Consider the following 25055-nt stretch of genomic DNA (forward strand, 5'->3'; position numbering starts at 1 on the left):
TTTTTTTTTTTTGTTTTCTTCTCCTTGGTCTTCCGTCGAGCTCCGGAAGAGTGAACTCAACATCGTCAGCCATCTCCTACAATCCTGAAAATGATTAAAATAAATAAGTATATCATTTAGATTAATAAGTTAATACAAGAGCAATAGCATATAATGAAATAAATAAATCACTTACTGGAAAACTTTGAAAATTGGTGCTGGAAACTAACTACAATAATACATTCACTGATTTTCTAAATCAATATCTATTGGAATAGCATCACAATCTTTTCTGTCATAAATTCCTTCATCATCTTTCTCATCCAACTCACATACTGGAAGTTTGTTAGATAATGGAGAAAATACATCCACGTCTTCACATCTTTCCCCATTTAACTTATAAGCTTTGTCGGTCACTGAACAAACTATTGATTTATTATTCTCTAGCTGGTCCTTTACATAAAATACTTGCTTTGCATGACAAGCCAGAATAAAGCAATCAGATTTATAGCCAATCCGATTTAAATCAACTACAGTGAAACCTAAATTGTCAGTGCAAACCCCTCTATCATCTACCCAATCACACTTGAAAAGTGTTTTTTTAACCATTAGATAATCAAGCTGCCAAATCTCATCAATGACTCCATAAAACGTCATGTCTCCAAAATGAGGACTTTTATCTTTTGAGCTTGAAATCTGTAGAGTGTTAGCAACAACCCTAACACCACTATTTTGGGTCACACGATTACAGTCCCGATCCCTCGTTGTAAAATTGAAGCCATTTATCTCGTAGCCAGAGAAGGTCACCACGCTTGAGCGTGGTTTGTTTGCTAACCAGCACACTATTTCGTCAATCGGCACATTATTTGCTTTATCATGTGCCACCTATAAATTAATTTAACAAGTACAGTAATTAGTAACATGTAGAGAAATCTTGTTAAGTTTATATCCTATATTGTATTTAGTTAAGTAATTCTAACCTTTGCTTGTAACCAACCAGAAAATGTTCGTATGTGTTCATTTTGCAACCACAGATTTGTTTTTGCCTTATAGGGGTTTCTTGATGCCAAATAATGCATATGCTCCCTACAGTGAAACATATTAAGATTTAAAAACTAGTATATTAATCTAATAATACAATAGTAATATTTTTTTGAAAAATTAACAACTTACTCGATATATATTTGGATTTCAGGGGTGTTCATTAGAACACACCGGTGTGCTTGTGCCAACAAAGGATCATCAACCACCTTTATGTTTGCACCTCCCAAAGGCTTTTCGATAGATAAATCAGTTGGACAACCAGTAGGCAGCCCAATAACATCACAATTTGAGAGGTACTCAGCACAAAATGCAAGTGCTTCTTCTGCAATATAACTTTCTACAATACAACCCTCAGGGCGGTAGCGATTACGAACATAATCCTTGAGAGTTTTCATTTGTCTCTCAAAAGGATACATCCATCGAAGATAAACAGGCCCACATAACCTAACTTGTTCAACTAAGTGGACTGTTAAATGGATCATTATGTCAAAAAAGCTAGGTGGGAAGTACTGCTGCAGTAAGCATAAAGTGATTACAAGTTCCTCTTGCAATTGGTCAAGAGTATTAGGATCTACCACTTTACAGCACAATGTATTAAAAAAGAAGCACATCCTGATTATGGCCGTTCTCACATTTATAGGCAAACAGTTTCGAATGGCTAGTGGTAGAAATTGTTGCATCAAAGTATGCCAGTCATGGGACTTAAGGCCTTGAAGCCGACAATCATCCATTGAAACAAGGTTTTGGACATTGGAAGAATACCCATCAGGGACTTTCACACTCAGCAAGGTTTCACAAAACTGTTTTTTTTCTTTTTTACTCAAAGTATAAGGAGCTGGAGGTAGGACTTTGTTTTTTTTGTTTGTTTCATCAGGAACTAGTTTTCCCCTGATCTTCAAAGACTCAAGATCTTTTCTAGCATTAATCCCATCTTTTGTTTTGCCTAGTTGATGAAGTAATGTGCCATATATGTTTTCGCACACATTTTTTTCAATGTGCATCACATCTAATTGATGGCGAACTAATAAATGCTTCCAATAATCTAATTAAAAAAAGATTGACTTTTTTTTGTACAATTTTTCAGTTATGTTCTCATCACCACCACCACCACCACCGCCATCATGTTTCCGCTTTTTGGCCTTCTTTTTCCCGAACTTAATATCTATATCTTCCACCATATTAAAGATTTCCTCACCAGACAAAGTTTTAGGAGGCTCATTCCACTCTTGCTTCCCATTAAAAATCTTTTTCAGTTTCCGAAATAGGTGACCGAGTGGTAGAAAGCGGCGATGGCCCATATATGACATTTTCCTACTATGTGGCAGCCAACATGCACAAGTGTCTATCCCACAAATTGGGCAAGCATAATAGCCCTTAACAGTACAACCAGAGAGGTTTCCGTATGCTGGAAAGTCACTAATTGTCCACATCAAGACAGCCCGTAAATTAAAAGTTTCTTTTCTATAAGAATCATAAACATCAATACCTACATCCCATAGAGTTTTTAAGTCCTCAATCAAAGGTGCTAGGTATACATCTAGATCATTTCCAGGTTGTTTAGGGCCAGATATCAAAAGTGACAACATCAAAAACTTTCTCTTCATACACAACCATGGAGGAAGATTATATGTTATTAATATAACAGGCCAACAACTATAAGTAGTGCTAAGTGTACTATGTGGGTTAACCCCATCAGTTGAGAGAGCTAAACGGAGATTTCTAAGTTCTTGTGCAAATTTTGGCCACTTATTATCAATTAGTTGCCAGGCTGGTGAGTCTGCTGGGTGGCGAAGTTTGCCATCTCTAATTCTTTTATTAGCATGCCATGTTAAATTTTGAGCTGTTTGTGGTGATTGAAACAATCTTTTCAACCTAGGAATAGGTGGAAAATACCATAATACCTTTTTAGGAACCCCTTTCCTAAATTTTGTTGAGCTATCTTTTTTTTTTTTATACCTAGATGCTCCACAATTTGGGCATTCAGCAAGATCAGCAAATTCATTCCTATACAAAATGCAGTCATTTGGACATGCATGTATTTTTTCATACTCTAAGCCTAGCACTTTCATTGTTTTCTTAACCTCGTACATTGACATAGGTAGAGTATTATTATTTGGCAAAATATCAGCAAGGACTTCTAACAAAGCAGAAAACCCTTTATCGGACCACCCATAGTTCCCTTTCACATTGTAAAGTCTTATTAAACTAGATAACTTTGAATGTTTTGCACCCGGGTACAAAGGCTTTTCAGCATCTTCAAGCATATCCTTAAAAGAACTAGGATCTCTATCACAATGCTCAGAAGCATCTTCGACCATGTCAATTATATTACTGTAATCATGACATCTAAATCTTTGACTATGTGAATGGTCTTCACAGTTTGTAAATGTAGATTTAGAGTCAGTCTCACCATGCCAAGTCCAAACAATATATCTTGGGAGAAAACCTTTTTCAAATAAATGATCCTTCACTTGTTGAGGAGTATGAAACTCCATATTACAACAAAAGGTGCAAGGACATCTAATTGACATTCGATTTTCAGCATTCAAAATGGCAAAATCTAAGAAATCAGCAACTCCAGAACGATACTCTACAGACAATCTATCACAAGTTATCCAACTTCTGTCCATTTCAAATATTTTACCTGTTCACATATGTAATGTTAGTTTAAGTTTAATTAAATTGCATGATTAATTTAAAGTTCAATGTTATTATGATTATAGTTGTAATAATAAACTTATAATTCTGGAAAATCATTAATAGCCCTATAAATCATTAATTATAATAATAATTTAGACAAAATCCTGAAATTGAAACAAAATAAGTTTTGAAACTTAAATAGGAGATTAATAGGTAAGATGGGTGCTAATGGCTTTTTAAGTAGTCGAACTAATTCATAAGTCAAGTAACTAACAAAAGTTAAGAGTTCAAATAAATAATGTCTTCATACCACTTTGCAAGCCATTTTTTAAGATTCTATAAATCATTTTTTAACTTCAAATACAACATGCAGAACTACTTTAAAACAAGCATTTCTTTATTGAATCAAACACAAATCATCAACTTTATACAATCTCAAAATACTCACAACCACGAACTTAATTAATTCATATCATAGTCATTGTCTCTATTACAAATCGTCCAACCAAAACAGAATAAATAAACAAGTAGGATTATATAACAAAATTTGCCTCTCTTTACATGAAACAGAGATGTAAATAGTTTGTAACCACTAAATACACAGTCATTCAGCTAATATAACACCCAAACAATCATCTCCTAATCACAAAGGCAAAAGCTAAAATCAAATTTCATATTTTAGTACATTCAAAATCAACTAACTTATTGCTCAAAGTTAAGAAACAGAGCTAACAGTTTATTTCAGAAACTAAAAAAAATGCACATTCTTAGTTTTAAATAACAATGACAGTAAATCACATGCACAAAAGTTTGAAACTGACCTCAAATGTGGCAGAAAAAACTGAGTCGCAGCAGCAAGTGTTTTGAGTTTAAGTAATGCACCACTTAAAATGCCTGTATTTTTGGACTGCATGTGAGTGAAGATATAGAAAAATAAGAACAAAAATTTCAAGTTACGAATAAATAAATAAAAAAAATATTTGGAAAACAAAACCCACCAGGGTTGCACGACTGTTCAATTTCTGAATATCTGAAACAACCCAAAAATAAAAATTCAAAAATATTATTCATAAGCCAAATTAAAACAAACCCAATAATTAAATTGCACAAAAAAATAAAACATTCCGCCATTACCAGCTGATAACCTCCTCTACAGTTCTTTCTCTGGACTTAACTTGTCAGGGAGAATGAGATTACCTGAATACCGAACCGATGGTGCCACTTCACCCCTTGTCGATGGCTTTTACTTGCTTGCCTAGTATAGCCATAGGATGGTTAAGTTGGAGAAAAACCCCTTCGATAACAAGCGATTAGGGTTTTGGTTTGTGTTTCAATTTGGGGAAAATGGAAAAACGAATCAGAGTTTTAGGTTTTCATTATCTATCTAAATTAATTGAATTTAATTTGTAAATGGATAGTGCAAAACAGAAGAGATCGAGAAGAGAAAAACGAAAGCGAAAGTGAACGATGAAAGCAAGATAGAGACAATCGATATAGTCTAGATGGGGAGAACAAGTGTGTTTTATGTTATTGTTATTTATATTTTCATTTTTTAATAATTTAAATATTATTATGACTTTGACTCATCGAGATTTGATGGTATGTGCTTCAAACATTAAAGCTTTAAATCTTAGAGCTCCCAGGTTCGAGTTGGAGCTAAAACAAAATTTTTATGAATTTTTTTATCATTGATACTTTAGTGTTAGTGATTTTTGATGTTTAGTTTACTGACACCCTAGTATCATTAATCCCTGATTCCTATTTGTCAAAAGCGGAAAATGGTGCATATGTACATAAGTACTGACACTTTTTGCAAAGTGTCAGTAACGAAGTGTCAGTAAAACTCATTTTTCTAGTAGTGAGTTCTTAAAATAATGACAAAACCTCTCTATTTATAATAAAAGGAAGACAATTTCCCTAAGTTAACTTAAAAAAGGAAACAAAATCACAATTATAATGGAAATAAAATATATTTTTCCTAAGTTAACTTAAAAATGAGAAATTAAATTACAATTATAATGGAAATAAAAGATACTTTTCTAAGTTAACTAAATCTCGTACCTTAATTGACTCTAATGAAAATAGAAAGTTCTAAAATAATAAAATATCATAATTGACTCTAATTAAAATAAAAATTCTTAAAATAATAAAATTTTAAATTTTCTAAAATAACATCCTCCATTAATCTGTAATTTTGCCTTAATTTTTATTACATATATATAGTCTATATGTTTATTGTAGCACATGTAGTTTTGCCCTATTTCCATGGCTATAAGCAATTAAACGACCAAGATATCGGTTATTTCACTGTTGTTCTTTAACCAAGACCGCCCTCGTTTCATTTCCAAGAATCTCCATTACCTAACCAATTAGATTAATTTAATAAATATATAAACTATTCCAAAGAATCAGATTAGCCACAACAAAAAAAAAAAATTCCAAATTTAGGTGAAAATGCACGTATCCTATAAACCAAACCATGACTCTCAGCACGAGGGCCAGCGTAAATTTCTATATAATTTAACTAAACTAAGTATGATTCTATGGTATATATTTTAAATAATTTTTTTTTTCGTTGCTCAACTAACCCAATTGTCTTCTACATATATATTAAATAATCGCTATGTCCTAAATCTAGCTGTTCATCTAGTCGGCCGATAGTTCTATTTATAATTAAATTATTAATTTAGACATCCGACACCATGATAATTATAATAAATATTAATTAGTTAGGCTATAACCAAAGTAAAGTCACCATCATGGTAGTTAATTGATAATGCGGTATCAAAATTGCAAAACGAGGTTGAATTATTTGATGATTTATTTCAAATAATTAGCATGCATCAACTGTGTATGGACATGATTTTGATTAGTGGACCCCATTTAAAGACCTTTGATTTAAATGATTGAAGACCTAGAGTTATAATTTGTGGGGTTCAAAATAAAAGCTTGGTTGGGAGTAGTAAAAATCCGTAACATGTTAACATCAAACACATTTTTCATCTTTTTATTTTTTTCTTGAATTAGGTTTTTCTACATTCATGCACTTCCAATTCCAAGAATATGCGGTGTGGAATTTTAACTTTCAAGTAGGTTTACTCACGGCACGGGTAGCTAGGACTTTTCAATGCATATCAAGAAGTTTTTTAATACTTGCAAAATATTCATCTCTGTATTTGTTTGATAATTACGTATCAGAAAAAAAGGTTGTACATTAAGTTAATTAATGATTCAAATGTAATGAATCAAACATGGGATCTAAATCATTGGAAGCAAAATTTGTCAAGAAGATTTGAAAAATCTTTGCTGTTTCAAATGACAGGGAGTGGTGCAACTTTATCTTAAATCAAAGTTAGGCAAACATGAGCTATCAAAATATTAACAAAAAAAAAAAAAAAAAAACAATTGAATTGAAAGACATTACAATAAGAGCCAAAAGTATGGGCGGCCACCACTCAAAAGTGGAGAGAGAAGCCTTCAATTCATTCATTCATTAGACAGAACGGTTTGTTAATTTTGGTTATTGACACCGTCTGAGATTAGTTGGAAATGTCTCTTTTTGTAGCTAAAAAGCAACTCAACCGCAGCCTTTGTTGAATTTCATCAATGCTTTATATATAGGGTTCCGCAAATTTATCCTCACTTTTGACTAAATGCTAATGTCTATGCCCTTCTTTATAAGAGAAGTTCCCATAAACAAACAAGGAAATATGTTACATAACAAAAACATGCTATTACATGCATTATTGATCCTCAATATATATAATCAGTCAGCAATGCATAGAAAGAAGATATATAAAGTCATTAAATGTGTCTAGGTTTATTTTAATTTATAAATTTTTGACTAAAAATATTAACCAGGTCTTGATTTATTTATTTATCTTATGTGATACAATGATAGACATATGTATGTGTATGCATATAAATGACTTGGGTTCATTTTCATTTACACCGTCCAAATCATATGCATGTACGATGGATGAGCAATTTCGGTTGATGATCAATTTAATATTACTTATTGTTCATGTGTTCTGTGCGACAATATAAAACGGGCATTCTACTGCTTCTTATATATTACCGAGCAAAATAATAAGGTGAGTGAAGACCAAGATTTTCAATACGATGATTAGTCATCGTATTAGCAAATAATAAGCTGATCATCGTATTGTAAATCTTGGTCTTCACTCTTATGATTTTACATGGCGATAAAATTCTCTTATTGATGATCAAAGGTTGTTTTGTAATAACGTTGATGGACTCCCCAACTATTTGTTTAGATATTTATGTTTCTTTTGTGTGTGAGTGTGTGTGTTTTACTAAAACGTTCTTTTTTGCTATTCTGTAATCCCCCCCCCCCCCCCCCCCCCACAAAAAAAAGAGAAAGAAAGAAGGGCATTTTATGAACTTATTTTCTATGTTCATACCTAATTCAACCATATTCATTGCATTGATTATCATATACCTATAGCTTTTCAATTTTTACCATGTATAATCGTTCGTTAATTATCACAGTCAATGTGATTAAAATTATTGGGTGTCTCTCTCCGAAGAGATGATGCAATTATAATAAAATTTTACCATATGTGTTGCAATGTTATTCGATTAACTAATATATATAGAAAGATGGTTTCAGCTTTCAAGATTCGAATATGATATATTTTTTATTATCAAACAGATTCCAACACTACGTACATGTGTCGAATGACACTATCAGTCTGACTCAAAAGTTTAAATAGAAGGTAAAAAGGATTAGCAATGGATACGACACTTGAATTTCTGACTTTATAGAGATGTCTTTTTTAGCAAAATGGGATTGTCAAAAATTAAGTGTTTGTCATTAGCAACAGAGGGAATGGATCTTTTGGGGGGCAAAAAAAAAAAAGGAAGCATGCCTAACAACGCCACACAGATGCATTAAAGTTAGAGGAACAAATTTGTTTCAATGTCCCACAACACTTGAAAATTATTTCTCGGGGGCAGTTTAAACGTTACAAGTACACAAGTATGTAGCTAGGTTCAGTTTATTTGTCTAATAAGATAACCAGGCAGTCATTTTTGACACTTCTATTATTTTTTATTACTTTTGAGCTTTTACAGAGTGAGCAATTAATATTTTTGTTGTAATTGTAATTATTTCATAATTACTATCACTTTTAACAATTGAATCTAGCACAAGAAACAAAATATAGAGTCGGTTTGGACAATATTTTTCACCCTTAATTTCCACCAAGAGTAGGTCACTCAATCTACATTTGAAAATACTCTGGATTTAAACTTTTTGGAGAGTAAATTTCGGGAGAATTTTCATAGTAGGATTTCTCTTTTAATCAATATTTCAATTTGACAAAACATCAATACTTTTATCTTTCCAATTACTCGTACTCAGGTAACGTGTAAGGTATACTTATAGTTAGTAAAGCTACGCCCAAGTTAGAGAAATCTTTTTGATTAAAAAATATGAGTTAAAGAAGTCTTTTACCCGTACAGCTAGACTTAATAAAATGGCAATAACAATTTTAAATTGATCATCAAGTGCAGCAAAATTTTTCTACTCAAATCTACATTGGCAAAATACTTTAAATATAAAATTTTCAAAGAGTAAATTTTGGGAGAATTTTCATAGTAGGATTTCTCTTTCGATCAATATTTTAATTTGACCGAACATCAATACTTTTATCTTTCCAGTTACTCGAACTCAGGTAACATGTAAGGTATACTTATAGAGTTATAGTTAGTAAAGCTACGCCCAAGATAGAGAAATTTTTTTGATAAATATTAAACAACATGAGTTAGAGAAGTCTTTTACCTGTACAACTAGACTTAATAAAATGGCAATAACAATTTTAAATTGATCATCAAGTGCAGCAAAAGGTCTATCTGATCTAGATTAACCAATAATGAGTCAAAAAGTCAACCGATATCTGAAGGTTGTTTCAATCAAGCTGATTTCATAAATGTATATTATGCATGCGGCATATTTATTACAGTTTGTACTGTACTTTCATATGTAGTTCTATTGTGTTCAGTAGAACTTGGCGCTTGTGTTATTTGTGCAATACTCATCATGCACGCAGTTGCACTCGGAGGTGATAGAGATTCCAATTGAGTTCATTTAACCTTACGAATTGGGTATCAAAAATATGCCCAAATCAATACTTTCGATATCAACAAATCTGGGCCTTGTTAAAAAAAATCTGGGCCTCTATATCTCCGGCCAAAACCCAGCTGCCCGACCCACGTGGGCAAAATTAGTCTTCCGAAAAACAGGCCTGGGCTCATTTGTCATGCAAGTTGCAGCAGTGCGTACGTTGACGCGAAAGCTGTTTTTGTGTTTTATATTAGCCGTTGACAAAAAACACAGCATTCCAATCAAATTTCCTCCTCCACAAGTCAAAATTAATAACACTCTGCATTGAGCTAACAGATCTTCGAGTGTCCCTGAAACGGCGTCGTTTTGGAGCTGTGAAAATGGCAGGGAAGGCTGTTATGCACGCGGTTCAGTATGATAGTTATGGTGGAGGAGTTGCTGGTTTGAAGGTTGTTTATTTGTAGTTTTTAATCAGTTTAACTGGTACTGATTATTGTATATTCTTGATTATTTATGCATGTTTGGCAAAATTTTGTGGTCGTTGAATTCTGAATTTTGATAGCCTTTTGTATATTTAATAATAGTAGCATTGAGAATAAAGAGAACATGGGACGAGCTTCATCTTTTCAAGTTGAAGATACAGTTTCAAAATTGGGTTGCAATATTACTACTTTATTACGTATGTGTGTGTGTGTGTGTGTATAGCGTTAAGGCACTTAGTGAAATCAACTAGTCTGGAGTTTTTCTAACTGATAATAACAAATAACATATGGTTGTTGCAGCATGTTGAAGTACCGGTTCCCACCCCAAATAAAGATGAGGTTTTGCTTAAAGTGGAAGCAGCTAGTATAAATCCTATTGATTGGAAACTTCAGAAGGGCATGCTGCGCCCTTTTTTACCTCGCAAGTTTCCTTTCATACCCGGTAAATTTGTTTTGCTGCTGCTGTTTCCTTAAACTTGATCGTGTATTTTTGCATGTGATGGAACAAGTGATTTGTTTTTCATCATACCATAGGTTTCCAACTTTCTTCAGTGTCTATTTGTTAATTGGCTCAAGATGTTGGGTGATGTGTTTGTAAAACCTTATGAAAGTGCAGCATTGTGCTCAATAAAAAGGATCTTCGATAAGTCACTGGATGGATGTGTAGCATTGAGCTCCAATCATCCTCCCAGAGAATTACCCATTGTGCTGTCCTACTCCTGTGATGATTTTTGGAAGTTCTTTTTGCTATGGATGTGTTGTTTTCAGCTTCTGTTAGTCTTGTGCTAATGGGATTGGTTCAGACAAACTGTGGGTCATTTAATAGATATCAACCTTCAAACAAGTTGTATTAGTTATTATGACATTAAAAGTCAACAGAGTATCAGTCAAGATTAAGAACCTGAAAAGAAAACAGTTCATGGATGATATTGATTGATTTGAGTACTTCAATCTCTGGCACGAACTTGGATAGATATTCCTTGATTGAAAGATGGGCTTTTGTGTTTGTTCTCTGTGAATTTATTCTGGTTTATGTCGTACTTGTTTATCTTATGCTTATATGTAAAATTCATGAGAACCATTCCGCTTCTGTTATTTATTCTTGCTGACAAAGCTTTTTTTTGGAACAGCGTCTGATGTAGCAGGAGAGGTCATAGGGCTAGGATCAGAAGTTAAAAATTTCATAGTGGGCGACAAAGTTGTAGCTGTGCTTGTAAGTGCTAATTTTTATATATATTTTCTTATCATTTTATCTTTAATTTATTCTGAATAAATTTCTAGTCTTCTTTCACTACTAGGAAGACTGAAATTAAGTTCATGGAGAAATTTGGGTGACCGGTTATTGTGATGATAGGCAACAAAATATCATTTCTTCGAGTTAAGAGAAACCCCATTTTGGTTAATATGGTTGTGGTTGCAACTATGATAATTAGTAATATGTCGAAAACACATTTCTCCTTTTTACACGGTTCGGGTTCTTGACCATACTAGCAACTCTGCTTTCCCTTTGAAAATTTCTTTTTGTTACTGCAATCTGGTGATGGAGTGAATTGAATGAATTTTTGGTACTCTCTTTGTTTTGTGCTTGGGTCAGTCAATGAAAATAATTACGTGGCATTACAAAGATTTTAGTGTTGTCAGATCAGATTCAAAAAGAAAAGTAAAGTCGTAAACTGCATTCTGTTGCTTTTGTTGGATCAGGTTATAGGCATGTATAAAGCGACCACCACTATAAATCTTTATTTCCAAGTTTTATTTACTTTTTGGTACATGTAGTTGGATATCTGAGAGCCTTCTGTCCTCATTCAAAGTTCAAACATCTTTGGCATGTGAAGGGTTCAATCTTTTCATCTACTTGAGTGAAGAGGAGATGCTACTCCATCAGGGTCCAGTCTAATTTTGTATAAGCTGATTTCATCTGTTCATTTTGTTTCAGTTTTAAATTTGTTCCCTGATGACAGAGTGGAGGCGGACTAGCTGAGTTTGCTGTGGCCAAGGAGAGCTTGACAGTTGCTAGGCCGCAAGAAGTTTCTGCAGCTGAAGGTGCTGGCATACCTTGTGCCGGTCTCACTGCTCACCAGGCCCTCACTCAATCCCTAGGTGTCAAGCTAGATGGAAGTGGCCAGCAGAAAAACATTCTGATCACTGCTGCCTCAGGGGCTGTGGGTCTCTATGCTGTTCAGTTGGCAAAGCTTGGAAACACACACGTGACTGCTACTTGTGGGGCTCGCAACATTGAACTTGTCAGGAGTTTAGGGGCTGATGAGGTTCTTGATTACAAGACCCCTGATGGGGCAGCTCTAAAGAGTCCATCTGGTCGGAAATATGATGCTGTGATAAACTGTGTAACAGGTATTCCCTGGTCTACTTTTGAGCCAAATCTGGGCACAACTGGGAAGGTGATAGATCTCAATCCTAGCCCCAGTGTCCTGCTGACTTTTGCTTGGAAGAAACTTACCTTCTCCAAAAAGCAGCTGGTACCATTCTCCGTGAGTCCTAAAGGTGAGAACCTAGATTTTCTTGTCAAGTTGGTGAAGGAAGGAAAGCTTAAAACAGTAATTGATTCGAAGCATTCCCTCAGAAAGGCTGAAGATGCTTGGGCTAAGAGTATCAGTGGCCGTGCTACTGGGAAGATCATTGTAGAGCCATAAGTTCATATGATTTGATTGTTATTGCTGTAATCGAATGTATGTCTTTATAGCATAGTAATTTAGGACAAAGGCTCGGCTCTGATGTTGTGGTGTTTCATTTTGCAATTGTCTTTCAACCGGATACTGTAATATATATCCATTGTCCTGAACAAATGATACATGGGCTTGTTGGTAAGGTACAGGAGTGAATCAAAACTATATACGTAACAAGTGAGCTTTGAAATGAAGCTTTCTAGGTTATTACCAAAGTTCCTTTATCTAAAGAATTGTCATCACGAATCAGGAGGTAGTCAACTCGAAAGATTTCAATAAAGGTGGCGCCAGAAGCTACCGAAGGGAAAATGATGTTCAAACCTGGAGCGTTTACGTTTAAATTTCCCACGCCACGCTTTTCTTTTTAAGCCACAAAAAAATTCCCATTTTAAGCTACCTGTAACGGCTACGATGCCCTTGCACGCAACCACACCAGGGACAGTCCTGTACTTAACACTGTTAATCATAATTGGTATGTAGAGTCCCTTTGATTCTCTCTGTTAGCGCGCACTCGAAATCCCGGACACGGCGTCGTTTGTGAGCTATTAAAAAATGGCAGGGAAAGCTGTTATGCGTGCCATTCAGTATAATAGTTATGCTGGAGGTGCCGCTGGTTTGAAGGTTTATTTATTTTATTTTCTTTTCTTTTACATTTGATTACGTAAACGAATTAATAAGATAGTGGAGACCCTTTTTACTTATTCACTTCGATTTTTTTTTCCTTTTAAATTTATCGTTTAAGTGGCACCAATTGTTATTTTGCTAGTATTGAATTTGTTCTTGGTTTGAGGGCAACAGTTTGAGCCGTGAGGGCTCTTTTACATATAAATCTATTTTGCATAAGAGGTGGAAAAGAGCTGGATGTTTCTTCCCAATTTTGAGCGGGAGTGGTAGTTTTTTTAGTTATGTTCGATAGACCTCTGGTTATATTATTACAAATGTATGTATTTAGAAAATATTCTCCGTTATTTTAGCATTTGATCTTACTTTCTTTGTCTTTATCATGGTTTTATAATGAATGGTATCCTTTTTATTTTAATCCCAGCTTGTTTGGAAAAAATCTCTTTTTCTTTAACTTTTGATTTCTGATAATCTTGTCCATGTTTAACAATAGTGAAAGTATCGATGTAGGGAGTGAGTGTGATAGTATCTCTATAGAAGTTTCTCCAGTTTTTCACCTGCTTTCCAGTAACAAATGTAGGATATCACCTTGTCTGAAGTTTGATCTAATTGCAGCATGTTCACGTGCCGGTTCCCACTCCAAGAAAGGATGAGGTTTTGCTTAAGGTTGAAGCAAGCAGTCTAAATGCGTTTGATTGCAGAATCAAGAAGGGAGTAGCGCGCCCTATTTTGCCTCGCAAATTTCCTTACATACCTGGTAAATTTGGTTTGGTGCTGAATTTTGTGGACTGGAATCTTTTAATAACTGATGTCCTTCTCGAATGTATCTTGATATGTGTGGTTCTTACATGCGTTGGCCATTTTTCAGTTTCCCCTCCCGTAAGGTGACTACTAAAGATCCTTTCATCTTTGCTTAAATATGATGATGTATTTTGCATACGATGATGTAGTTTGCATACAATGAAACAAGTTATTTTTTTCATCATACTGAATTTTTTTAACTTCAGTGTAAACCTTATTGTTCATTCGAGGAAATTGCAACATTGAGCTGCACTTATCTTCCTGAAGCACTATCCATTGCGGTGTCCTACTCCTATTACTATTTTTGGAAGTTCTTGTTATGGATGTCCTACCATTACATTGTTGTGTTCTAACAGAAAGTGTTTTGTTATAATAGCAACTGATGTAGCAGGAGAGATCATAGAGGTTGGATCCGAAGTTAAAAATTTCAAAGCTGGTGACAATGTCGTAGCTATACTTAACCACTTTGTAAGTGCTCATTGATTCTCTTTTGGATCTTTCGTTTATTCTAAACAAAATTCTAGTTAAACATTAGCTCTAAAACTTGTAAACCCTTTCAATTAATATTGTTACAATTTGCAACTACCAATAATTAGTCATTTGTGGAAAATGCATGTCTTTTTTTCACAATGTCAAGATTCTTTACCATGCTAACAACTGTATTTTCTCTCTGAACCAAGATTAGCTGTTGGAGTAAATTGGATGGTTTATTTTATTGGTTTGCTCTGTGTTTCAAATGGTGCTCCGGCAGTCATGAAAAGTTTTAATTTGCTCTGCCTAATGACAGAGTGGAGGTGGACTAGCTGAGTTTGCCGTGGCGAAGGAGAGCTTGACAGCTTCAAGGCCGCTGGAAGTTTCAGCAGCTGAAGGTGCTGGCTTGCCTCTTGCGGGTCTCACTGCTCTCGAGGCACTTACTCAATCTGCTGGTGTCAATCTTGATGGAAGTGGCCAGCAAAAAAACATTTTGATCACTGCTGCCTCAGGGGGTGTGGGTCACTATGCCGTTCAGTTAGCAAAACTTGGAAACTCACACGTGACAGCCACTTGCGGGGCTCGCAACATTGAATTTGTCAAGAGTTTAGGGGCTGATGAGGTTCTCGATTACAAGACCCCTGATGGGGCAGCTCTTAAGAGCCCTTCAGGTCGAAAATATGATGCAGTGATCCACTGTGCAAGAGGGATTCCCTGGTCTACTTTTGAGCCTAATCTAGCGGAAAATGGGAAGGTGATAGATCTCACTCCCACCCCTAGTGCGATGCTGACTTTTGCTTGGCAGAAACTTACCTTCTCCAAAAAGCAGCTGGTACCACTTCTGGTGATTCCAAAGGGTGAGAACCTAGTTTTTCTAGTTAAGTTGCTGAAAGAAGGGAAGATTAAGACATTAATCGACTCAAAGCATCTCCTGAGCAAGGCTGAAGATGCTTGGGCTAAGGGTGCCGATGGCCATGCTACTGGAAAGATCATATTGGAGCCATAAGAATATGACTTGGTTGTTGTTGTTGTTGTTGTAAGTTCGTGTATGTCATTAAAATATTTGTATGCAGGACACAGGTTATGACGATGTGGTGTTTCATTTTGCTAAATTTTCAACTAGTATACTGTAATTTATATCATTTGTAATTACATCTTTTATAGTACCCGGGTCGAATGAACTGCATTTGTATGCTGAGAGAGGTTCTTAAAAGTTTTAACGGATCATTGAAATGACCCGACGTCTGTTTACTCAACTCAAGGACGAGAAGCCGTCTGTATGTTTTAGAGACAAACGACTAGCATGCATCTTTTACTCCACAGTCTATATGAATGTTTAAAAAGACAATGCATCTGTCTCTTCTTAATACGCAAACGGGCAGCCTACCACTCTTCGACCGGCGTAAAACCCTCATTTGATACGTTCCTTCAATCTTAAGGAATAGTTCGAACAAAAATGTCTTCTTGAATTAATCATGTATGATCCATGCATTCAAAGGCAATCAAATAGAACAAATAGTAGAAGCCACAAAGAGCCTGCCTTGGTCTTGGATACTTTTTGGAGCTTATCATAGAAGCCCATGTAGGTTTCATACTCACTCCGAAGAAACTAACTGGCTTCCTACTTCTTAGGAAGATCAAGGATGATCTCTCCCACGAGATGCCTCACTAGCACGATACCTAACATTAAATTGATAATTTATTTTTAATGTTATTTTCTAAATATTGTTGTGCAGGTGATTTATTTTTAGAATTAAACTATGTTGCAACGGCAACCTACCACAGCCCTTTCGTCTTGTTGCGTTTTAATAATATAGCAGTTCCTGATATTTTATAAAATTAAATAAAGGAACAAAAGTTTAATTTTCGTACATATAAGTCCTTTTTGAGATAAAATGACATTTTAAAAGGAAACTTTTAGCTGTTTTTAGCACTTGATTCTTAAGTGATGATAGCCAAGAGGAATGCAAAGCAGTAGAGGAGACAACAATGAGCCATCAAACACTTAATTAATTACTATAAGAAGTATAGCATTTAACGACGTTAATTTACACTGGTTACAATGAGCTCAAGACAATGAGAATGTTTTACAATGATTTACTACCCTGGAAAAAAAAAAAAAAGGAAAAACCCACCTACAATTAAAAGAATGCGTAGAAACTAATAAATTTATTATTTAATCTCCTTTAATCAATAATAAAATATTATTACAAGGATTCACATGCCCGAAATTTTAAAACATAAAAAAAAAACACAGGTAATTATTAGGAAACATAAAACTCATAAGCTTTTGAATTATTATTTTTAAATTTAAACTAGCTTCTTTTTCTATATTTTTATTGTAGTCTTTTTATATAAATTTATTTGGCTACATTTAAAATTTCAAGATGGCTCTTTTAAATTTTAAGGACAACATTGGCATTTTATATATGAACTAACAAATTGTGTGTATGGATAAACTAAAATGTCAGCTAATGCTGGAAAGAGAAATGTGATAGTAAAATAATAAAGTGTTATAACCTTCTTCTTTTTTAATTTCCACACTTATTTATTTCACAAAGTCCTTTAATAACTTATATTTTCAATACATATTCAATTTATTTATTTTATATTAAATCTATATTACATAATAAAAAATTATTTATCTAAGATTACATTGTTGCTCTTACATTATTACTATTTTTTTTGGGCAAACTAAGTCAATGGATGAAATTTCAAAAACAATGTGATTTGTGTATAAATATTTTAAAACTTTGGTATTTATGATTCTACAATAAAGAATAGGGACTCTAATGTTAAAAATCAATTGAACAATCTCTAGCCGAACAACTTTACAGAAAAGGATAAAGTTGTGGTACCTTGAACCAGTTCAACAAGGGCAATGTTATTTTATAAATATTCGTTGGGCAGGTGATGTGTGTGGGTTGAATTGGTAATATATTATAAAAACAAAATATATGCAATTTTTTATAGTAAAATTTGGAGAAACCAATGGTAAAAATTACCCCTAAAAAATTAAGGCAATTATCCACGATCATTTTTTTTGTACTTTTTTAAAACTACATAATTTTAAATTTTTTTTGCTAAACTCCACTCGAAATTATATTATTTTATATCTGTCCATTTCCGTCTTCAAACTGTTAAGAGAACTAACGGAATATTATATAAATAATTTTTTTATCCTAAATGAAAAAGAACAATTATCAATCGACCACATTTTTTCACAAAAAATACACAATTCTTAATTTTTTTTTTACTGAACTCCACTTAAAGTTATATTATTTTGCACATGTCCACTTATGTCTTCAAACAATGTCGCTGTGAAATGATAATTTTACTCTTATGATGTCAGTAAAGTTCGAACAGTGTTATAACGGGAGTGGACTAGTGAAAAAAATGTTAATTTCAGGTGAAGCGCTGCAAACAAAATAATAATCTGTTTATTTTTTAAAAAGCTAAAAAAAAGTGATCGGTTAATAATTATTCAAAAATTAAAATCCACCAAATACTTATTACTTCAATAGGCGTTTAATGAGTTAAATATTATAGCACTCATGTGAGAAGTGAAAACTAAATGCCGACAAAAATACACCCCAAAAATTGACATTATTTTAGGTGAGTATATTCTATTTTTTTTAAACACATCTAAAGTGATGTCTTTTATTTTATTTTATTTTATTTTTTGGGACAGGGTTTAGTTCTCCAATCATTTTTAAGTTCAGTGTATAGCAGTATGAATGTATTTGGTCTAATTTTTCTAAATATGATCTTGAAGACAAAAAGAAGTAAAAGACATTCAATATGAATATTTTAAAGAAGCATTATTAGAATAATTTTCATTAACTAAATATTAAGTAATTTTTAATTATTTTTATTATTTAATTAATTACATATTTTTAATTTTAAGAATAAATTAGGTGATCTTATTAATTTTATTTGTTTAAAGAAAAATAATCAACTATTCATATTTGATTTAATATACAAAAACATAAATATTATAATGTTTAACAAAAAATGAAAAGATTATTGTGAGGGAAATTGATTTTTTAGATGATGATGATGGTGGTTATTATTATTGTGGTTGTTGTTGATGATGATGTTCTTCTTATTATTATTGTTTTGAGAGACGGTGGAACAAAATTGTTTATTTTGGAGCTTAACATTGGAAAACAATGAAAATAATTTGCTTCCTTTGTTAAAAGTGTATGAATTTAATATTAAATTTTTTTTAAAAATAATTTATTAAATGCGAATTTAATCGGGTTGGCACAAACCTAGGCCCTTCGAAAGTCCTTTCAAATTTGGACGGGCAGGCTTGGGTTTTTTAATAAACTAAAAAAATTTAAATTAAAAATAATTATTTGATACATAATAGAATAATAGTTCAATACACAAAATATTAGTAATACAACATAATAAATCACAAATATTAATATAAGAAAGTCATATTAATTTAGTATTTTGAGTTTTTTATTTATTTAAATTTAATTCATTTTTTATTGATAAATTAAAGGTTCTTATCCAAACCCAATCTATGCGAACTCTACAATTTTTTGGCTCACATCCACGGGTCTGGGGTTTCCCAAATTTAAAAAATAAAAGAAAAATGATTTGAAAATAAGACCAAACAATGGTGCCTTGGCTTAGGTAGCATTTGTTTTTTTTTTTTAATCCAAAACCTGAATGAGTCTAAATTTTTTTAAAGTTTAAATAGATTTTAGTATGATTATCTGAATGACGCATTTATTTATTTTTTTAACATCTAAATATAAATGACATCTTATTTATTTTTATTTAAAAATATCTTAAACATTATTATTTGACATTTATATTTTTATAAATTAAAACAAAAGAAGAGATTGAATTTTATAATTTAGAAAATAATTATATTTTATAGCAGTTTTCTAAAATAAAATATTCATTTATCATTCAGACTTTTCTTCATTCAGATTAAAATTATAAAAAAATATTTTTTTATTTAAATATAAATGCCTAAAAATTTAACATAATTTTAAAAAATAAACAATCAAACCTTTGGCTTGCATTACAAGTAGTCGACATGACTAGGCTTCGCAAGCCCAAAGAAAAGTTGATATAACGGAGAGAATTAAAATTTTTATTATTTTATTTCTAGAAGTATTTTTATTAGTCGCTTAAAATCCATTTGAGAAAAACGAAAATTAAGGAAATGAAAAAGGCGTTTAATTTGTGGATGCCCGCAATTGTCGTTTCCTTGCGAAAGAAGCGGCCACGCGTCACGCTTTCCGTTCACGTCTTTAAGTTTTAAGCCTTAAAGATGCCGCCACTATGAGCCACGCGCGCGTGACATTCCGGGCATTTACCACCCACTACTAGTAAGCGGCCACCCAAAGGGAAGCGAGTACACTGTCACTGCGTTACATACATATTATAATCGTATGCAGAGTGGTCTCTTTGATTCTATCGATAGCACACTCGAAATCCCAGAAACGGCATCGTGTATTAGCTGTGAAAATGGCAGGAAAGCCTCTTATGCACGCGGTTCAGTATAATTCTTATGGTGGAGGAGCTGCTGATTTGAAGGTTCACTTATATTCTTTGGTTATATTTTTGTTTTCAATTTATAGCGATTTTGGCATGTTAAGTTGCTCTTATGCCTAGCTCAAAGATTTTTACAATACTATTAGTATTAAACAAGGAAGCTAAATAAGGGGTATGAACTGTGGAGTGAAGAATTATTCTCTTTACTTTTATAATTAAGTGATACTGCTTGTTTGTGATCATTTTTATTTTACTCCTGAAATTTTTTGGGAAATTTTCCTTTTTCTGGAGTTTTAATTTCTGATAATCTTTTTCCATGTTGTAATAATAATACTAAAAGTAAGGAGAAACCTGTGATTAAATTTCAGCATTGATTTGGGGTGTTAGCATGATAGTATCTTTATACTTTCCCTTTGCAGCATGTTGAACTGTCGGTTCCTACCCCAAGCAAAGATGAGGTTTTGCTTAAACTTGAAGCAACCGCTCTAAATCCGGTTGACTGGAAAGTCCAGAAGGGCCAGTTACGCCCTTTTTTGCCTCGCAAGTTTCCTTGCATACCTGGTATATTAGTTTTGCCTCTGATTTTCTGTGAACTGGAATCTTTTAATAACTTTTGTCCTTCTCGAACATACTTTTCATATGATAAATCAAGTAATTTGTTTTTCATCATACTGAATTTTCGAAATTACTTCAGTTTCTATTTGTTAATTTACTCAAGATGCTATGTGATATGTTTGTGGAGCCTTATGGTCCATTCCATTGTGCTGTCCTACTCCTATGATGATTTTTGGAATCTTGTTATGGATTTGTCTCCAACTTCTATTTTAAACTTTTTCTGCTTCTGTTTGATTTTTTATCGGACAAATTACTTGTCATTCAAACGCTATCAACTTTAAAACAGGATATGTTATGACATACATCATTGTATCGTACATCACTCAAGATTCAAAGCCTTAAGAAAACTGTTTTTGGATGATACTGATTGATTTTGCGACAAACTTGGATATAGAATACTTGTTGAAAGTTTGCTTTTCTGTTTTATTTTTTTATCAAATGTCAATGAATTTATTCTGGTTTCTGCTGTATTTGTTTCTCTATGTATAATTTATTAGAACCATTGCATTTCTGCTATTTATTTTGCTGAGGATTTTTTTTTTTTTTTTTTGAGACAGCAACTGATGTAGCAGGAGAGGTCGTAGGGGTAGGATCAGAAGTTAAAATTTTCAAAGCTGGTGACAAAGTTGTAGCTTTTCTTAACTACCTCGTAACTGTAAGTTCTTATAGATACTCTTATAGTTTCATCTTATCTTTAATTTGTCTGGATAAATTTCCAGTTGTTGAAAAAAAATAAAATCTAACAAGTCGGCAACTACTTTATTTTTTTTTCACAAATTCATGCATGCAGTTCCAAATTGGCATCTTCCAAGTTGCTTGTCAAAGTTTTCAGCCACCAATTTGAATGCAGTCCATGTGCTTCCATAATTCTCAAAACATTGTCTTCACTAACAGTCATAATTCTCAAATTTAGTCAATAAATTTGGTGATTAAGCCATCAAATTTGAAGTCGCAATTTTTGACATTTTTTTAATCACATTTTCAACAATCTCCACCATGATTAAAAAAAAAAAATTCATAGTCACTGCTACAAAACACTTCCTTCACCAACAGTCATAATTTTCAATATAAAGAATTATCATACTCCACCATAAAGAGTATACCACTTAGAAACAACCATTCTAAGATTTTTCTCGGCACATGTCGAAATATCCTGCTGAAGTTTATGGTGCAACTTCCATGTTAGCTTTCTTGGAAGTCCGTCAGCCATCGACATAAATTCCACCACACACCCTGCATCAATGCCAACCATACCTTGTGTGCAAATTTTGTGGACGCCGCTAATAATAACATGGTCTCTTTCATGGCAACTTGGAGATTTACATGCCAAAAGAACTAATCCAATCTCTTAAAAAGAAACTCACCATTTGCGAGAATATCAGTATCTCTTTTACTGATTCTGGAGCAATTTGCCGAATCCGCTCCATCTTCTTGATAGTATCTCTTATATTATCACTCGTTTTTTTAAGGAAAACTAGGTCAATTTATGTCGATGGCTGACGGACTTCCAGGAAAGTCAACATGGAAGTTGCACCATAAATTTTAGCAGGATATTTCGACATGTGCCGAGAAAAATCTTAGAATGGTTGATTCTAAGTGGTATACTCTTTATGGTGGAGTATGATAATTCTTTACGTTGAGAATTATGACTGTTGGTGAAGACAGTGTTTTGTAGCAGTGACTATGAATTTTTTTTTTAATTATGGTGGAAATTGTTGAAAATGTGATTAAAAAAAAGTCAAAAATTGTGGCTTCAAATTTGGTGGCTTAATCACCAAATTTATTGACCAATTTTGAGAATTATGACTGTTAGTGAAGACAATGTTTTGAGAATTATGGAAGCACATGGACTGCATTCAAATTGGTGGCTGGAAACTTTGAAAAACAACTTGGAAGATGGCAATTTGGAACTGCATGCATGAATTTGTGAAAAAACAAGAAAGTAGTTGCCGACTTGTTAGATTTTTGCTGTGATAGTTTGGCTATAAATTGGAGTGTCATTTGATGACAAAAGAGCAACAATGAGCTTCGGCATTGCTCAAGAAAATGGACATGAAATATTGGCCATGGAGAGAAGCAATCCAAATTGAGAGGAGAGAAATATTCTTAAGCATATAGATATATTGTAGGAGTATTTGGCTCCTCAATATGGGTACTACGGGTTTGCTTTGTTAAGGGATATTTCTCGGGATTATGTATTTAGGGCTTAGATGAGAGAAAATTATTTCTGAGAATGTGGTTGGAAAAATTTTTCACATAGTGAATATTTTTCTCTGGTTGTCTTTTGATAACGGCCGTGGTTTTTTCTCCGGATTTGAAGTTTTTCACGTAAATTTTGTGTTATGTGATTGGTGTATTCTCCATTTAATTTTTTCTGTTAATTTGTTGCTTGACAAATTGTTTGGAGTGATCTTGAGAGGAAGCTCAATTTTCTAACACCAGTCAAACACTAAACTCTAAGTCCTAAACTTCCTTCCAATTAATATGGTTATGGTTGCATCTACTAATAATTAATAATATGTGGAAAAAGCATGTCTTTACATTGCTAAGGTTCTTCACCATGCTAGCAACTGTATTTTCTCTCTGAAACTCTCTGTTGGTACCTGCGATCAGCTGTTGGCGTGAATTGGATTTTTCCTTTCTTCTTCTTCTTCGTTTTTTCTTTTTCTTTTGGGTTTCTCTCTGTTTCTTATGGTGCTTGGGTCAATCATGAAAAGCAAGAATGTGCCAGTATGGGCAATTGAACCCACATCAATGTTTCAAAGATTTTTTTGTTGTCAGATGAGATTCTGAAGGGGGGGAAGAACCCCATGCTGCAACTGTTGGACTGGGTCTTAGGCATGTACCCCAAATCTCTAGTTATGCAACTAAACTGCAAACTTTTGTTTTGAAGTTTTATTTGTTTTTTGGGCCTTGTAATTGGATACCTCAGTGCCTACTGCCCTGAACTACTCATTCGACCATATCTTTGGCATGTGAAAGGTTCAGTCATTTCATGCATTTGCACGGAGATGTGACGTTGCTACATCAGGGTTGCTGCTTCCAGGCTCTTCCTCCTAGTTTTGTGTTAGTTGAATGTGCAACTTATGGAGAATTGATGTTTCACATGTATAACACCATACCATGAATGTTAGATCTCACATGTCCACTTTGTTTCAGTTATTAATTGTTTTGCCTGATTACAGAATGGAGGTGGACTAGCTGAGTTTGCTGTGGCTAAGGAGAGCTCGACAGTTACCAGGCCACCAGAGGTTTCAGCAGCTGAAGGTTCTGGCTTACCTGTTGCTGGTCTCACTGCTCACCAGGCCCTTACTCAATCTGCAGGTGTCAAGCTTGATGGAAGTGGGCAACAGAAAAACATTCTAGTAACTGCTGCCTCAGGGGGTGTAGGTCACTATGCTGTTCAGTTGGCGAAGCTTGGAAACACGCACGTGACTGCCTCTTGTGGGGCTCGCAACATTGAATTTGTCAAGAGTTTAGGGGCTGATGAGGTTCTTGATTACAAGACACCTGACGGGGCAGCTCTAAAGAGTCCATCTGGTCGAAAATACGATGCAGTGATCCACTGTGCAACAGGGATTCCCTGGTCTACTTTTGAGCCTAATCTGGGCACAAATGGGAAGGTGATAGATATCACTCCTGGCCCTAGTGCGATGCTGACTTTTGCTTTGAAGAAACTTACCTTCTCCAAAAAGCAGCTGGTACCACTGCTGCTGATTCCCAAGCGTGAGAACCTAGATTTTCTAGTTAAGTTGGTGAAGGAAGGAAAGCTTAAGACAGTAATCAACTCAAAGCATCCCCTGAGCAAGGCTGAAGATGCTTGGGCTGAGAGTATTGATGGCCATGCTACAGGGAAGATCATTGTGGAGCCATAACTTCATATGATTTGGTTTATTGTTGAAGTTTTATGTCACTGAAGAATTTGTCTGTAGGACAAAGCTTATGGCAAATGTGCTGTTTCATCGTGTAATTTCTTTCAACCAGATGCTGTGATTAGATCGTTTGTGTCTATTAGACGATATGTTGTCCAAGTGATATGTGGATTTGGGTAAATCATTTGACTCAGCAAGGGAAGCAAAACTTCAAATGAGAGCCAGTACAAAATACGTT

General features: G+C 33.9%; 4 protein-coding genes across 4 annotated transcripts; 3 read left to right on the plus strand and 1 right to left on the minus strand.

The window, feature by feature from the left end:
* Positions 1-222: 222 nt before the first annotated feature.
* Positions 223-3653, minus strand: LOC127900833 (uncharacterized). Its single transcript, XM_052436086.1, has 5 exons — positions 2980-3653; positions 2123-2895; positions 1153-1966; positions 960-1065; positions 223-864 (listed from the first exon to the last, which is right to left on the minus strand). Exons 1-5 carry the CDS (start codon positions 3651-3653, stop codon positions 223-225), a joined length of 3009 nt encoding a protein of 1002 aa, XP_052292046.1.
* A 6365-nt stretch (positions 3654-10018) lies between these two features.
* Positions 10019-13132, plus strand: LOC102620917 (chloroplast envelope quinone oxidoreductase homolog). The gene is made up of 4 exons (XM_006479137.4): positions 10019-10200; positions 10534-10675; positions 11364-11446; positions 12195-13132. Exons 1-4 carry the CDS (start codon positions 10132-10134, stop codon positions 12882-12884), a joined length of 984 nt encoding a protein of 327 aa, XP_006479200.2. The 5' UTR covers positions 10019-10131; the 3' UTR covers positions 12885-13132.
* A 125-nt stretch (positions 13133-13257) lies between these two features.
* LOC102609111 (chloroplast envelope quinone oxidoreductase homolog) lies at positions 13258-16061 on the plus strand. The gene is made up of 4 exons (XM_052438817.1): positions 13258-13538; positions 14154-14295; positions 14716-14807; positions 15127-16061. Exons 1-4 carry the CDS (start codon positions 13470-13472, stop codon positions 15814-15816), a joined length of 993 nt encoding a protein of 330 aa, XP_052294777.1. The 5' UTR covers positions 13258-13469; the 3' UTR covers positions 15817-16061.
* A 4060-nt stretch (positions 16062-20121) lies between these two features.
* Positions 20122-25035, plus strand: LOC102621681 (chloroplast envelope quinone oxidoreductase homolog). Its single transcript, XM_006479140.4, has 4 exons — positions 20122-20372; positions 20750-20891; positions 21503-21600; positions 24131-25035. Exons 1-4 carry the CDS (start codon positions 20304-20306, stop codon positions 24818-24820), a joined length of 999 nt encoding a protein of 332 aa, XP_006479203.2. The 5' UTR covers positions 20122-20303; the 3' UTR covers positions 24821-25035.
* Positions 25036-25055: the final 20 nt, after the last annotated feature.

The sequence above is a fragment of the Citrus sinensis genome, chromosome 3, assembly GCF_022201045.2.
Source record: "Citrus sinensis cultivar Valencia sweet orange chromosome 3, DVS_A1.0, whole genome shotgun sequence".
NCBI classification, from domain to species: domain Eukaryota; kingdom Viridiplantae; phylum Streptophyta; class Magnoliopsida; order Sapindales; family Rutaceae; genus Citrus; species Citrus sinensis.

What these genes read in the sequence shown, in the direction of transcription:
- LOC127900833 (XM_052436086.1), bottom strand. Translation starts at nt 3,653, where the DNA reads ATGGACAGAAGTTGGATAACTTGTGATAGATTGTCTGTAGAGTATCGT. An exon ending in CCAAATTGTGGAGCATCTAG is followed by an intron (nt 2,896 to 2,979) that starts GTATAAAAAAAA and finishes ACCTATTCCTAG; the next exon opens with GTTGAAAAGATTGTTTCAAT. An exon ending in CTGGTTGGTTACAAGCAAAG is followed by an intron (nt 865 to 959) that starts GTTAGAATTACT and finishes ATTAATTTATAG; the next exon opens with GTGGCACATGATAAAGCAAA.
- LOC102621681 (XM_006479140.4), top strand. Translation starts at nt 20,304, where the DNA reads ATGGCAGGAAAGCCTCTTATGCACGCGGTTCAGTATAATTCTTATGGT. An exon ending in GAGGAGCTGCTGATTTGAAG is followed by an intron (nt 20,373 to 20,749) that starts GTTCACTTATAT and finishes TTCCCTTTGCAG; the next exon opens with CATGTTGAACTGTCGGTTCC. An exon ending in CAAGTTTCCTTGCATACCTG is followed by an intron (nt 20,892 to 21,502) that starts GTATATTAGTTT and finishes TTTTTGAGACAG; the next exon opens with CAACTGATGTAGCAGGAGAG.
- LOC102609111 (XM_052438817.1), top strand. Translation starts at nt 13,470, where the DNA reads ATGGCAGGGAAAGCTGTTATGCGTGCCATTCAGTATAATAGTTATGCT. An exon ending in GAGGTGCCGCTGGTTTGAAG is followed by an intron (nt 13,539 to 14,153) that starts GTTTATTTATTT and finishes ATCTAATTGCAG; the next exon opens with CATGTTCACGTGCCGGTTCC. An exon ending in CAAATTTCCTTACATACCTG is followed by an intron (nt 14,296 to 14,715) that starts GTAAATTTGGTT and finishes TTGTTATAATAG; the next exon opens with CAACTGATGTAGCAGGAGAG.
- LOC102620917 (XM_006479137.4), top strand. Translation starts at nt 10,132, where the DNA reads ATGGCAGGGAAGGCTGTTATGCACGCGGTTCAGTATGATAGTTATGGT. An exon ending in GAGGAGTTGCTGGTTTGAAG is followed by an intron (nt 10,201 to 10,533) that starts GTTGTTTATTTG and finishes TGGTTGTTGCAG; the next exon opens with CATGTTGAAGTACCGGTTCC. An exon ending in CAAGTTTCCTTTCATACCCG is followed by an intron (nt 10,676 to 11,363) that starts GTAAATTTGTTT and finishes TTTTTGGAACAG; the next exon opens with CGTCTGATGTAGCAGGAGAG.